The 15,865-nt window shown below is 43.0% G+C and overlaps 2 protein-coding genes across 2 annotated transcripts in view; one reads left to right on the top strand and one right to left on the bottom strand.

Moving 5' to 3' along the window:
- The first annotated feature begins 2,547 nt into the window (after positions 1–2,547).
- Positions 2,548–15,865, top strand: part of IQGAP1 (IQ motif containing GTPase activating protein 1) — a 110,825-nt gene continuing 97,507 nt past the window's right edge. Inside the window, exons 1-2 of the mRNA XM_068991560.1 lie at positions 2,548–2,639; positions 4,637–4,736. Of these exons, the coding sequence (XP_068847661.1) occupies positions 2,585–2,639; positions 4,637–4,736 (155 nt within the window). The 5' untranslated portion in view covers positions 2,548–2,584. The remainder of the gene's footprint in view (positions 2,640–4,636; positions 4,737–15,865) is intronic.
- On the bottom strand, positions 6,995–7,165 carry LOC138095460 (small ribosomal subunit protein uS14-like). The gene has a single exon (XM_068991504.1). It carries the CDS (start codon positions 7,163–7,165, stop codon positions 6,995–6,997), a length of 171 nt encoding a protein of 56 aa, XP_068847605.1.

The following is a 15,865-nucleotide window of genomic DNA, read 5'->3' as shown; positions in this document are numbered from 1 at the left end:
TGCCAGAGGGTATGGGATCCATCCCTTATGGGGAAGCTAAGATCCTGTATGCCTCAGGGCCAAAAAAAATACAAAACATTAAACAGAAGCAATATTGTAACAAATTCAATAAAGACTTTAAAAATGGTCCACATCAAAAACATCTTTTAAAAAAGTGATTTTGTTTTGAAAAGCTTGAGAAAGAACTAACTTCTGAATTTGTAACAAGTTAAACCTTTGGCCATTTTTTTTTTTTAATGGAGGTGTTCTATACTTATACGTTAACAAGTATCTCACTTTAATATTTTAAAGGAAGAATGGGTAAAACAAAAGTTGCTACAGCAAAAAGCCTGGGTCAGGTTGTGAAGTGGTTTATTTGGCATGCTAAGGAACTTGGGCCATATCCTGAAGAAAGTATTAGGAAAAGACCATAATAAGGAAGAATACGACCGCATTTATAGTTTAGAAAGAATAAGCAAGTCACTGCAGGGACTTTGCTGGCAGAGTGGAGAACAGAGATGATGTAATCACAGTGGAGACAGAGACAAAAGCAAGATACTTCAGAAATAATACCAACTGCACATAAGACATGAGACAAGGAGCCTGGTATGTCCCTAACTGTGAACTGAGCACTACTAACAGTGGTTATTCCCTGAAGTTTGGATTTGCTAGGGTTGGAAAAACTGGACTGTAGTAGATTTCCCAGTGATCACTGGGATCTTCTGTAAAACTTAGATGTAATATTGTGAACTCTTTTCAAATATGAGTTTTCAACATCCTGAGCAATTTTGTTCTGTGTTTCTGCAAATATAATTCCTATCTGTCTGGAAAGGTAGTTTAATACGGAGGAGTTATATACTGGATCGTTGTAAGAGAAGAAAAAACTATCGTGATTTTATTTTGTGGATTGTGTCCTCAAATTTCAGAACTAAATCGTAATGTTTATTTAAACTAAAGCATACCTGTGTTCAGAGCATGAGTTCTCTTAATGGAAGGTCACAACGGCTACCAGAGCTTGTGATAGTGCCCAGAGCTGCTGGCTGAATTTCAAGCAGGAGCCCCACTATCTGTGGACTAGCCTTTATACTAGATTTATCTTTTATATCAGGCACCCAAATAGTTAATATTTTCAATAAGTCTTCAGAAAAGAGAGGTTGAGTCCTTGGGACTGGATTTTTAAATTATATTTCATAAATCCAGATAATCTTAATGTTATGGTTAACCTATATTAGACTTTTTGTCAATTAACAGTGCCTAATTCTGCCAATGTAGGAGATGCCCCCTAGGATCCTGGGTGGGGAAGATCCCCTGGAGGAGGAAATGGAAACTCACTCCAGTATTTTTGCCTGGAGAATTCCATGGACAGAGGAACCTGGTAGGCTACAGTCCATAGGGTCACAAAGAGTCGGACAAGACTGAGCGACTGGGCATACACAATAGGGATTGTAACAGGAGCAGGGTCAGGGTTCGGCCCGTTAAAGTTTCTGCGGGATTCATAGGTTAAAATGTCCATTCAGGCTCCGTGGTCCATGGGATTTTCCAGGCAAGAACACTGGAGTAGGCTGCCATTTCCTTCTCCAGGGGATCTTCCCAACCCAGGGATCGAACCTGGATCTCCTGCATTGCAGACAGACGCTTTACCGTCTGAGCCACATTACACAGCCGAAAATACTGAACTGGGGCTTCTAGGAAGTCTGGTCTGAGATACATATTTACGACTCTTCAGCAATTTAAGGTGAACGTGCATAAAGTTATTCAGAAAAAAGGGGGCAAGGGAAAAAACGGAAGAGTGCTGAGGCCAGAATTCCGTTGCATACCAATATTTTAAGGGCAGGGCACAAGTTGCAAGGAGAGGAGGCACTCCTAAAAAGGTAAAGAGTCCCCTAAAAAGAAGAACTTGCAAAAAACAGTGGCTATGAATCTAGCGGGAAGGAAATCTGGACAAACACAACTCTCCTGCTTTAGCATCCACTTCTCAGATACTAGAGGGGTTAAGCAGTTCAACTCCGGCGATAGCTGGCGAAGCTGGGAAACTTGTCTCGACTGCCAGCCTGTGCGGCCCCTTAGGGCAGTCTGGGTCCTGCATGTGTCCACAGGAACACACTGGGCCACTTCAAAGGAGGCCTTCCTTGAGCCCTTTGGTGCAGAAGAGTTTGGTTAGGCGGGAAGGGGAACGGAAGATGCCCACGTATTTTATGTCAGGCTACAGACACTGGCGGCATTTTGATAAGTGGAGCGGATCGGGCGGCGGCCGGGGAGGGCAAAGATCCAGGGCCGGGGCGGGTCTTCTCTGTCCAGAAGAGCTGCCAGCGAGAACGGTTGGCGGGCAGGCTCCTCCTTCTTCCTTCCGCCTCCAGAGAGCTTTTTGGGTGCAGGGAGGGGGCCGGGGGCGGAGCCGGGAGGCGCAGGCCCTGCCTCCTTCCGCCCTCTCCCGTCGGCGCGGCAGGGCGGGGACGCTGGGGCGAGGCCCGCGGGTGGGGCCGGCGGCGCGGGGCGGAGCCTCGGGGACCAGGGCAGCCCGCGCACTGTGCAGTAGCTGCCGCCGCCGCCGCTCGCGCCTCCAAGGTCTCGCCGCTTCCTGAGCAGAGACCCGGGCTCGGCCGCCATGTCCTCCACGGACGAGGTTGACGGACTGGGCGTGGCTCGGCCGCACTATGGCTGTGAGTGTGGGCTCCGCGGCGCGGGGGTCCCGGGGCGGGCTCGCCGTCCCCCCGGCGCCGTTTTCCCGGGGGGCTGGCCTGGCGGGTGGGACAGGGCGGCTGTGGGCCGTGCGGACCCGGAAGAGCCGATGTGACGGGGTGGCCGGTGGCGAGGCTCCCAGCCCGCGCCCCCTCGGTGTCCGAGGCGGCGGGGAGGACCCCGGCCGCCCCCACGCCTGGTCCCGGGCGCTGCGGCCGGAGGGCCCCACCCAGCGCCTCCCGCCGCCCAGCTCGACCGAGATTGGGGAGACGGCCTAGGGTGAGGTGGCAGGAGGACGGTGCAGGGCGTGTCCCGGGAACCGGAGCCCCGAGACGCGGGCTCTGCTCGGGCTTCGCGGGAAGGCGCTGCCCGAGCGCTGCCTGCGGGTACATCCAGGGTCCAGACCTGCCCGGCCCCAGGCTAGCTGAGAGGTGCGGCCCTGGGCAAGTCACTTCAGCTTTCTCGGGCTTAGTTCCCTCGACAGGATTTCAAAAGTGAAGACACAAAAAAGAAAAAAAGAAACATACCTCTGACTTCCTCATTTTCCGAATCTCATTTTCTGTCCCTGTCCTGGGACATCACTGAACTGCAGGTGGAATAGTTACCGCTGGCCAAAGGAGGGCCTTTTGGAGTCTTGAGGTTCCCGATTTTATTTGATATTCTGAGAATAGTGTTTTAGGGTAATTTCACTCGACAGTTCTGTGCCAGGTATTACGTCAAATTTGTGACATTAAAGCTGAGTAAGACCAGACCCTGCTTTCAAAGAACGTTTTAATTAGGGAGGCAGACAGGTGTAACTATCTAATGATAGTAAGGAGGGATAGAGATAAAGGTGTCATGTGAACCAACCAGGCTTAAAAGGTAATGTGGATGAAGAAGAGGGGTTTAGGGAAGGCAGTAGGAACACAGTTGGAACATTGGAACAGAGCCTTGCAGGATGCTGTGCAGTTTGACAGGGCAGGGTGGGGCAAGGCATGAGGGTGAAGCGGAAGAGAGTGAACTAAGTTATGGAAGAGAAGAGTGCTGTGTGTGTTGGCTCCTGAGTTGTGTGGAGTACACAGTAGTGTGGGGGGAAGAGTTACCAAAAGTAGTTGCGGCTAAATTGGGAAAGGCATTGAATGCCAACCCCAGCACTTAGGCATTTTTTCTGTTTCCTGGATGCCCATAAAGAAAGCAGGTTGCTTTGAAGTTAATCTTGGGCTTTTGAGACAGACCACCTGGGTTTGAATATAGGCTCCATCATTTATTAGCCTTGGGGCAAAGATCACCCAGCCTGTTTCCTCATTTGTAAAACATTTGGTAATCACAGGATTGTTGTGGGGCTTCCATGGGAGAATGCATGTAAAACGCACAGTACAGTCACTGCCACTTAGGTCTCAGTGACTGCTGGCTTTAGTGATTAATAAAAAAGTGAAAAAGCACAAAGTGCTCTGGATTGAGAGTCTGGGAGATTAGCGCAAATTTGGACCAAAATCTCAAGTCATATAGTACATATAGTACATGTTCATAATATTGGGGGCTTCCCAGGTTGCTCATCGGTAAAGAGTCCACCTGCCAATGTAGGAGACATGGGTTCGGTCCCTGGGTCAGGAAGATCCCCTGGAGAAGGAAATGGCAACCTATTTCGGTATTATTGCCTGGAGAATCCCATGGACAGAGGAGGCTGGTGGGCTACAGTCCCTGAGGTTGAAAGAGGGACAAGAGGGACAACTTAGCAACTGAACAACTGTAACAACTGTACAATATGTTATTGTATTTAAAAGTAAAATAATATTGTACTTTTAAATAGATACTAAGATAAATATATAACAGTTGAAAAATGGTTCATATCTAAGGAAAGTCATTATAGTCCACCTGGCTATCTACACGTTACCCTAACTCTCCAGGTGACCAGCAAGAATTTGATGCTGTGGCATTCTTTGATAGCTCAGGAAGGGTTACAGATTCTTGCGCTTACATTCTTTCATTCATGTTTTAGCTGTCCTGGATAATGAGAGACTTACTGCAGAGGAGATGGATGAGAGGAGACGTCAGAATGTGGCCTACGAATACCTTTGTCATTTGGAAGAAGCAAAGAGGTAAAGATTGGCTGGAGAGAAGACTGGGAGAAAGGAGCTGATACTGTGTGAACAAAGATAAACATCTCGTTGAGTATGTAGATGAGACTATGGGAGGCAGGTTGTTTGAAGGAATAAGTAAGTATAGCTAGGATATTTTTTTCATAGGAGCAAGTAGCCTTGATGGTAGTTTTATCATGAAACAGTCTGATGGGCACTTTTGTTCAGTTTCTAAGTCATGTCCAGTGGGCGCTTACGTATACTGAAAATATTCCTGGTTTGTGTTGTTCGGTTTTATGCTTATGGTGCATGTTTTGGGCACTACCAACTATATGGGAGAAAAGCATTTTTAAGGTTTCAAGTTTGGGGCCTTAATGTTTCGCTGGTTCTTTACTAATTTTGCTTTATATGTGAATTGGGTCCGTTTTCCCCTTGGTAGTGCTCTGGGTGTAGCTCTATCCATTTGGCAATATTCAAAGACTGTTTACCAAAGGCAGTGTCATCTGCATTCTTCGTGAAGTTAATGTGCAACTGCTGTTTTCCATTTTCAGATGCTCCAAGACCTTGTGGTCTTAGGGTGTCGATTTACTATCAGTGGTTCATTTCTTTTGTTCTGGTGCTTGTTTTTTGTTTTTGTTTTTTGCAAGATTGCCGGGTAGATAGATGTAATTACAGATCATGTATCCTATAAGTGAGCTTTGGTGGAAAAGGCCAGCAAGGGAAAATGAGAGGTTTTGTGGTTAAAGTCTAATGAAAATCCAGGATGTTTCAAAGGGTGCTAATAAACAAGAGTTTTTTGTCTTGTTTTGTCTTTTTAATTTTGAAAATCTTAAAACACTACCAGAAAGTCCAGAGAACAATACACCAGACATCATGTATTCCCAAACTAGCAAATATCAGTCCTTCAGATTTTTCCCTTTGCTCTAAAAAGGCACAGTTGGAGTCCCCTTTGTGTTCCTCCCTGGTCCCATTCTCCTCCTTTCTATTCCTGGGGTTACCTCTAATATGCATTTGATGCATCTTCTTGAATCTGGGCTTCTTTTCTGAGCTTGAAGCCCTTGCATGAGACTGGGGAATGGGAGAGGGGATTAGTGATGATTTAGGTGGAGAGAATGGTAATAACACTTATTTTTCTAAATGGAAGGTTAAATGGAAGGAGGTGAATATGTTGTTAGGAAGGGGGATGTTTCTCATGCAAAGTTTGTAAGGAACAAAAACATCAAGTCCTCTGTTACTCATATTATGGACTAGATCTAGTTTTGGAAGGTAAAGAATTTAAAAGCTGTAGCTGATATGAAAGACCACCTGTGCTCTGTGAAGGGTTGGTTGGTGTCTTTGTTGAGGTGGCCTGTGGGTGAGAGAAGGGCCCCAACCTATCTTCCTTCCCCCGTCTAAAACATTTCTGCTTTTAATATTGGCTTTGCACAGTAAAATTCCCTTTTTAAAAAAGGATATTTTAGTTAACATTCCCTTGAGACCACTAATCCAGTTCTGTTATTATTTTTTAATTTGCCCATGCTTGTGGCTTGTGTGATCTTGGTTCCCCGACGAGGGATCAAAATTGCACCCTTGGCCGTGAAAGCTTGGAGTCCTAACCACTGAACTGCCCAGGGAAGTCCTCAGTTCAGCTGATCTGGTTCAGCTGTCTCATTTCATCAAGGAAACTGAGGTCTGAATGTCCATGGTCACATGTAGTTTTCTTTATTGAAGAATAGTTTCCATCGTTTTAAACAGTGGTTTCTAACCAGCTGTGTACATTAGAACTGTCAGGGGAGCTTAAAAAATGTGGCTATTTGAACTTTACCACAGAGATTCTGGTTCAGTAGATCTGGGCTAAAAGGTCCAGATACCTATATATTTTAAAAACTCCTGATGGTTCTGATTGGGCTTCCCAATGCAGGAGATGCAGGTTCGATCCCTGGCTTGGGAAGATCCCTCTGGAGAAGGAAATGGCAACACACTCCAGTATTCTTGCCTGGAGAATCCCATGGACAGAGGAGCCTGGCGGGCTACAGTGCATGTGATCGCAAAGAGTTGGACATGACCTAGTGACTATCAACAACAGCAGGATGGTTCTCATGGTCCCCCCTAGTAGAGAAATGAGATTGAAAATCACATTTGAGACCTCTCCCTTACACTAGATTACGATAGCCTGACTAGGATGGTGTTCTTTTTTTTTTTTTTTTTGAAGTTTTGAAAACTTTTATTTTATATACAAAGAGCTAGTATTATTTCCGCCTAAGGTTGATGTGCTGGATGAGCCATCTGAGGAAGTTCGGTTAGTCCAACTTAATGAAGCCGATGTCCTTCGCATACTGGTGGAAACACTGGCGGCACATATTGAGGCCGTATTTCCGGATGAGACCGTGCCGGTTTGAGCAGACTCGGCAAGAGCGAGAACCCTGGCCGAATTTTCTTGGATGGCTCCAGTAGAGCTGCTGGTGACCCATGTTGCTTTCTCGGCTGCAACGAGGTAAAAGGCTAGGATGGTGTTCTTTATCACATTTCCTTCTTCAAGTGCTCCACTAGGAAGGCATTTAATTTCCCTCTACTCCAGAGCATGTTCTTTTCTGGCAGATGTTTTGTTTTTTTTTTTCTTTTCCTAGAATAAAAAAGGAACCCATTTCCTTTAAAATCCATCCAGGGGCCGTGATCCCCTGGGACGTTTTTTGGTTGGGTGCTTCTGCATACTTAGGGAGTGACTAAGGGGGTGAGACAGTTGAGACAGTCTTGATTTTTCATGCTTTTGGCTATAGGGGAGAGCATAATAGTGGCTTTTTATCCTTGTGTGCTCTGCGCTTTGGCCCCACATGAGGAAATGTGCCTGGTTTATTTTATGGAGGCAGTTACAGAAGATCTGGATGCAGTAGCTTTTGTTGTTTGTTTAAAGCTTTGATTAGATTATCAACTTCAGAAGCACCTCTTTAGACTTTACACCTAGAGAGGGCTAGGACAAGAGGCTTGGGATGTCGAGCTGAGAAAAGAAGACTGGGATACCTCCTGGCCACCCATCGAGGCTGCTGCCACCCCTGGAGTGTCCGAGGTGTAGCACAGACAGATCACATGCTCTTGCTCATTAGCTGCGGCTTCAGCCACCAGTTGTGTCTTCTGCCCTGGTGAGCTGGGGCGTATCTATCTTGTGTGCTGCCCAGGCTCCTCTGGTCCTTTTTGCCTTTTTGGATTGGCCCCATCCTGTTTCCTTCATAACCTCTACCCCTCCCAGTTTGGAGGAGTCCCAAGGTCTGGAATTTACACCCATCCCAAGGCCAGGAAGAAAGATCAGAGAGATCCAGGGGAGAAAAGGCCCCCTCTTTAGTTCTATTTATAACACTGCTGCTCCTCCCACTAGTAGCCCCAGCTTTTGCACAGTGGCCCCATTGTGTATCCCAGGGCGCTGTGCTTTCTCCTGTACCTGCCACAGCTCTGTTGTGGGAAGAGAGGAGGGCGTGTGGAGGGAGAGAGCATATAAACAGGGAGTGCAGGCAGGGAGTGTAAGTGAGAGTGTGTGTAGAGAATAGTGAGAGCCTGTTGTGAGTTTAACCTGAAAGGGTAAGTGGGAAAATTTAGGAGTGATTCTCTAAAAGTGTACATTCTGGGAGTGGTTGGGAAATAGAAACTACAGATTCTGCTTTACTCTAGTTTCGATACAGAAATTAAGTTATTGTCCTAATGCAGTGTCATCAAGTTTTATGCTGAGGGCTACAGAGCAGACCAAGGGATTTTATTAAGCGAGACTTCTTACGTTCTGTATTTATGCTTACATATGGGCTCATTTTTATCCTATTGCCTGTTCTGATTGGGCTTTACATTTGTTTTGGCTAAGCAGCAGTTGTACAGTAGAGATGAAGAGCATTTTTCACTCAGTTGAAGGAGGTGAGGTTTAAATATATGAGATATGGTAAGTGTTCAGTAATAGAAAGAACAGAAGGTTCAGGTGAAAACAGCTGAGAAGGGAATATAACAGACTGCAGGGCAGGAGAACGAGTGAGTAGGACTAAAAAATGGGAGGAGATCCAGTTAGGTTTAAGGTCACAGAAAGAAGGTTAATTCCAGCATTTCCACAAGTTTGACAGTTTAGGATTTCTTCTTTCAGAGGCTTGCCCGTACGCCTTCTGAGCCTGCCATGGGTCTCCTTCCTCTTGCTCAAGTCAGGGAGCAGAGCAACTCCTCCCCCTGCTCCCCCAAGTCGGGGAAAGCGAAGGCTGTGGCTGGTTGGAGACTGTCAAAAACCATGTGATGTTAACAAGAGTGTAACACTAAATAGAAGCACTTTACCGTCTGTAATTTAGGGGCGTTGAAAACGTATCTTGCAAAGAAATTGGTCCTTGAGAACAAATTCTCTTTTGTACGAATGTATGTCTTTGTTTCTGGCATCGAGTATTTTTCAGATCTCCTTTCCTGTAAGTGGGATCAGAATTCCAGTTACATCTGTATGTATCTAGGCTAGTACACTGCGATCATGAAAAGAGAAATTAAAGACGTTTAACTAGAAGCTTGCCCACCAGCTTGGAGAATTCCCTTAGGGAGGAATATCACTTAAAGATTGGGGAGGGTCATTTTTAGATTGACCCAAGCTCTCCTTTCACAGATGAGAAAACAAATGTAATTGTTTGATGAGGCCCAGTATGACTAAGGGGCCACAGTAAATGTAGCTTTGTAGTGGTACTTTCAGAGTACAAGCTGGATGCATTCATGTGTTTGTGATTATCAAGGAGAAGTATGGGGCGGGATTTATTCTTAAAATGGTGACATAGATGAAAGTCTCATTTTTTTCTGAAATTTATCTAGTGCAACTGCCTTGGAAAGACTCCATGGTAAGAAGTGGGTTGCTATTTAAAAGTGATAAAACTAATTCAAATTATGAGTGCTTTGTCTTATTATTACAATGTTACAAATCAGCAGATAATGTTCCCAGCGTGGCCACGTAAACCTTGCCTACAGTGTAGCTGAGCCATTTAGTAAATTTAAAATTTGAGAAAGGTAGACACTAATCTGGTATAAATTAGGCAGTCTACTAGTTATTAGCTGTTGTGATTACTAAGAAAAGTCATATAACCATAGTCTCATAATACTTATAATTAAGTAAAACAAATTTTAAAAGCCTGAATAGAACATCTTTGAAAATCTTGACTGTTGAAATACTCAAAGTGCAAAGAATGAGGACTTTCAGTTTTGGCAGGTGTGAGTCTGATTCTGGTCTTGCCAGTTTCTTAACCTTAGGGGGAAGAGCCCAAGTTTGTACTTTGCGGAATGCTGTGCATTTTAGGGAGTTGAGGTGAGTGTTAAGTGCCTGGCACAGTGTCTGAAGTACAGTAGGCACTCAATAAACGTATTCTTTATCCTGGTCCTTGGGGAAAAGCAGATTTAATGTGGAGACGAAGAGGCATTCATAAACTTTTCTGGGGAATTTTCTGGGTTCTTTCAAGATTCTCAAGGTTGGTAGTTCTAGTTTTTTTGCTTCATTCTTAAGCTGTTGTCTGAAAGAACAAGAGGATACCTCTAGGTATTGGAGGGTGTGAGAAGACTTTTCCTTTTTACATAATGCTTTTCCATGTACTTAAAATACTTTTTGAAGGCAATGGCAACCCACTCCAATACTCTTGCCTGGAAAATCCCATGGGTAGAGGAGCCTGGTAGGCTGCAATCCATGGGGTCTCAAAGAGTCAGACACGGCTGAAAGACTTCACTTTCAATTTTCACTTTCATGCATTGGAGAAGGAAATGGCAGCCCACTCCAGAGTTCTTGCCTTGAGAATCCCAGGGACAGAGGAGCCTGGTGGGCTGCCGTCTATGGGGTCGCACAGAGTCGAACATGACTGAAGCGAGTTAGCAGCAGCAGCAGCAGCAAATTGCTTTCTACAATGATCATGAATTTTATAATGAAAAAGGAATGGATTAAGAACAAGGAAAAACTGGGAATTCCCTGGTGGTCCAGTGGTTAGGACTCTGCACTTTTACTGTGGAGGGCCCAGTTTCAATCTCTTGACTGAAAAAAGAAGAAAGAAAAAGGAAAAAGTGTCCAAGTATATAATTTTTAGGTAGTGGTAATCACAAATTTTGGGCTTCCTTGGTGGCTCAGACAGTAAAGAAATTTAGAATTTGTATTTGTCATCTTAATTATGATTTTCATTGGGTACATGATGTCTGTAGTTTACTTAGATTTATTCCAAAGTTATATTGCCTTGATTTCTGAAAAGATTAAATGTTTTCCCACATATTTGTTTACTGTTTATTTTATTATGCAAATTATCAATGGTGTTTGTCTGTTTTCTAGAGTTATATTGTTGATTTTTGAAAGCTTTCTTATGGGCATCAGCCTGTTGTATTGCTATATTTTCTCTTGATTTTCCATTTTATTCTTTTACTGTATAGAATTTTTAAATTTTATGTAGTTTAAGTGTTAATCTTTTTGCAATTTCTTCTATCTAGTTTAATTTCTGTAAGGCTTTGCTAAAATCTGAAGTTTTCTGTTAGCTTTTCTATGATGTAGTGATTTAATTTTGTAAGCATCTAAGTCTTTAAATTTCCTGTTTCTAAATCATTCCAATATTATTTAAAAATAATCTTTCTACTGTGTATTAGCGATTGATATCTACTATGTCAGATATTGAATTACATATAGTTCTCTTTCTAGGCTTATTATTCTGTTATGGTGAACTGTATTTCATTTTTCTTAGAGAAATGTATAACTTCATTTTTTGTATTTGTTATTTAGAAACAACATTTGAAGCTAGCTTGATTTTTAGCTCCAAGACAAGTAACATTTTAAAAATACTTTTTCACAATTTGAAACTTGTAAAGTTCTTGTTTCTTATAAAGTGTCCTCATGTTACATATTACAGTTGATACCGGCTTAGTAATTTTGCCTGTAAATGTGGAAACTCTTCTCGATTTATATCTTCATATCTTTTTTGTTTATTTTTGCCCTTGGAAATCATTATACCTTTAATAATTGGTTCTAATTTAGTAGTCTTTCTTGGGGGTGCCTGGTGGTAGGTTAGATATCTCAGTGTCTTATGGCTGATCTTGTTTGTTTAAATTTTCTACTAACTTGGTTTTCTGCCATCTTGATTTTTCCTCTTTGAGTCTGTTAATGGTGGTTACTTTGTCGTGTTGGAGTGTTCATTTGGGCCTGTTAACTCCTTTTCCCTCTCTACTGTTGTTAATAGGTCAAAAGGTCTCTGATTTGGCTACAAAATCCTTCTTTCCACCTGAAAAGGATCCTGTATGTATCACTAAATACTGTGATTTAGGATTCTTTTCAGGTGGAAAAAAGGAGTTTGTAGTCAAAAGAATTGGTTGCTTTACCAGTTTCCCTTATTTTCAGTAAGTGTTGGAGTGGAACTGACCACAGGAAATTGGTGTTAACCGGTTTGTCTGCCAGTCAAGGTTAGGAAAGTCTGGTTGGACTAAGTCTTGGGCTATTAGTTTGACCTCATCTGACATATTTCTTCTGGCCTTAGATGTCAAAGCAGCAATTGTTCATATGTCTTGATGTTCCCCATTTAAGAAACAGTAAAAATATACTTGAAGGCTGAAGTTGGCATGTTCTAGGAATGTGCTTTTCTGGTTTTGCATGATACTCTGTCTCTAATTTCTGCATGATTCCTTCCGTTTCTCAGTTTAGCAATTTGGGGATACCTGATGGTAGAAAGACCTGTTTCGAACATTTTTAAACCATGAGGTATTTGATGGTTGCATGGCTGTTTCTATCTGGGGCTGCTAAGTAAACCTTTTCACAGGAAGTATTTGTGTAAGAAAGTGCTGGTAGGCAAAGTGAGACCATCCGGAAGTGATTCATGCGACTGGGGTTGTTTGTTTAAGTTGGGACTTGGTTGCCTAGAGACCGTATCTGTGCAAGCTGAGCGAAGTGCCACATGAATGCAGAGGTCTCACTGCCTACCTGATCGAAAAAGGACCCTGCCATTTGATTTTTCTTCTGAAAGACCTTTTTATAATCTCATTGATCCCCGTACTTTGACTCTGTGTGAATCAAAAAATCTTAAACATATAAATGAAAAAATCTGGTTAAAGGGTTTATGTTGAAGGGAAGTCTACTTGCTTAAATCTAAATGTTTAAAATTTTTTTCTTTTAATTGTGCGATAGGAAGAATTAATTTTTTTCAGTGTTTTATTATAGAAACTTAAATACTTCCGATACCTTTACACCAGCTAAGAGGTAGCAAAACAACCCCCACACCCCCTAGCCAAAACCCAGCCCTGCAGTTTGCATGGACAGCATGGTATGCAGGACTCCTGTTTGCCCCGAGGTCAGTGTCTCCCCACCCCCTCATCATCATCGTCAGTACCATTTATTGAGCACTTAATCATGTACTGGGTACTGTGCTAAGCACTTCATATGTGTTGTCTAATTAGCTGTGCTTGAAGTCACGTGAGGTGCTTATTCTTATCTACGTTTAACAGAAAAGAAAGCAAAACTTGACTCACCATCTCTTTAAGTGATAGATCCAGATTCCAGGCTTGGCGAGGACTCCAAAGCCTTTGCTCTTCCCTGGTCCAGTCTCTCACTTCTGTACCATTTATGCTTCAAAATCTAATGCCAGCAACAGTAGTTACCAGTAATTAAGCAGAATGATGGTGTGTTGTGTGTTCAGATGACAAGTCATCTCCAACTCTCTGTGACCCCATGGACTACAGCATGCCAGCTCCCCTGTCTTTCACTGTCTCCCAGAGTTTGCTCAGATTCATGTCCATTGAGTCAGTGATGCCATCTAACCATCTCATCTTCTGCCACCTTCTTTTCCTTTTGCCTTCAATCTTCCCCACCATCAGGGTCTTTTCCAGTGAGTTGACTCTTTGCATCAGGTGGCCAAAGTATTGGAGCTTTAGCATCAGTCCTTTCAATGAATATTCAGGGTTGATTTCCTTTAGGATTGATTGGTTTGATCTCCTAGCATACAACATTACAGTGAGATAGGCATTATTTTTATTTTAAAGAGTGACAAAAATGAGTTGGTATCACATATTTCAAGGTCACGTAACTATCTGTGGAACTCCAGCCCACTTCTGTGTGACACTGTCACTACCGCTGCCAACCTCTACTGAAGGGGCAATGTTTAAGTCCACAGTTCAGTCAGCTAGTTCCCAGACATTAAACAGCTTCCTTGGTGTCAGGTGGGTGAGGGAATGTGAGCTATTTCTTGCTTCTCATTGCGGAGTCTCTTTTACCTGCTTCATATAGGTGGTCTCTGTATTTGTCTCATGTATTCTTGCATCTAACAAATTGTCGGACTCTGCCTAATATACTTTTTCTTATTCACTGCAAAGCTAAAGATAGTGATAGGCATACATGAGTAACTGCTGACTATTGATTGAGGAGAAATTTGTGCCTGCATGCTTATAAGGAAGGCAGTAAACATTGAGTTAAGTGATTTTTTACAGGGGTCTAGAAACATAACTTGGGACTTCCCTGGAGGCTCAGTGGTGAAGAATATCTGCCTGCCAATTCAGGAGACTCAGGTTTGATCCATGAGTGAGGAAAATGCCCTGGAGGAGGAAATGGCAACTCACTCTAGTATTGCGGAGAATCCCAAGGACAGAGGAGCCTGGTGGGCTACCGTCCATGGGGTTGCAAAGAGTCAGACACCACTGAGTGACTAAACAACAAAGAGACATAACTGGTCTGTGATAAATTTGGATCTGTTTAACTTTTTTGGCCTAATGCCTACTCATTAAGATGGCCTCCGGGATTGGAAATGGACACAGTAGAGGTCCCATGGTTACATATAGCAACTCTGGGGAGACTAGAGAGAGGGCCTGGTTAGTTTTCTTCTTCCTAACCTGGCACGTCTTCTCAGTTCAACTCAGAAAGGCTTTCCCTCCTTCCCAGTTGCTTATTTTTTCAGTAGTGACCTCATGCAGACAGGAGTGGCATTGGAAATTGCCTTGGACAGTTTGACAAGAATTGTATTTTTTGGTGTTGTGGGTGGAGGAAAGGCCCGTCTCCAGGCCTCTATTTCTTCCTTACTCTGAATACCTTCCTGTTGACTCACTGGAAATCCTAACGAGAAGCAGAAGGAGCGTCAGAGAGGCAGCTGCCAGCCCAGGACTTGGCTTCTGTCGGGCTAGAAGTCTGGGGACTCAGAGGACGCTGGCTTTAAGAAAAATTGTGAGCCTTTTGCAGTAGAAGGGAATACTATTGTTGTGACAGGTGTTTATCCGTAAGGTAGAAAGCATCAGCCTTTTGCTAGGGATCATTAATCAGCAACATAAAAAACTATTCCTTGAAATGGCTTAATTAGTGTTCCTAAAAATTGAAGCAGAGGAACTGAAGTATAAAAAGAGGGAATGGGGCACATTTAGAAGACCTGAAAGGGAAAAAAACCTATGATATTAAAAATAGAAAAATGGTATAAAAATAAAATTTAAGGGAATTCCCTGGTGGTACAGTGGGTGGGACTTCATGCTTTCACTCCCAAGAGCGAGGGTCCAATCCCTGGTAAGATCTGGTAAGCCGAGTGAAGCAGCCAAAAAAAAAAAAATTGAAAAAAATCTCATGATGTAGCGGATCATTTTATTACAAATAACATACATCTTAGATAAAGTTTAAAACAGCTAAAAGGAGACAAAAGTTACTTATCACTTCATGGCCATCACAGCACAATGTTTTCCTGCCTCGAAGACTTAGTCACAGCTAATTTGACGAGCTTGTTCTAGACAGTGGCTTGACTTTGGGGGTTTTCCTTTAAAAACTCAAGAATACCCACAAAGGTATTGGCAGATTTGGTCTTTAACTTTTTAAAATTAAACTTTTATTATTAATTATTTAAAAAACAGGTAATATAGAGATATGATACTTAATTCAGAAGCTCTGCTAGGCTATCCAGTAAAGAAAAAAAAAGAGTCTGCCTGCCTAGTCTTGTTTGCCAGGCACCCAGATCTTCTCTGTTTATGCAAATCACTTTTGTTTCCTTGTGTAGAAGTGATAACACTATACTTTCTTCTTTGCATCTTGTAACATATTCTGTGTGAATACATTATAGTGCTTCATTTTTTTTTCCCCCTTCACATTTGCTTGGTTTTTCAGTATACAGATTTAACCTATCAGTGGACGTATCCCTCCCAGCTTTTACGCTTATCAGTAGTGGTGTAGTTAGCAACTTTGTATACCTGCCGTCTTGTTGCATTTA

The sequence above is a fragment of the Capricornis sumatraensis genome, chromosome 19 (genome assembly GCF_032405125.1).
Source record: "Capricornis sumatraensis isolate serow.1 chromosome 19, serow.2, whole genome shotgun sequence".
Lineage (NCBI taxonomy): Eukaryota > Metazoa > Chordata > Mammalia > Artiodactyla > Bovidae > Capricornis > Capricornis sumatraensis.
This window is presented reverse-complemented; position numbering and strand designations above follow the sequence as displayed.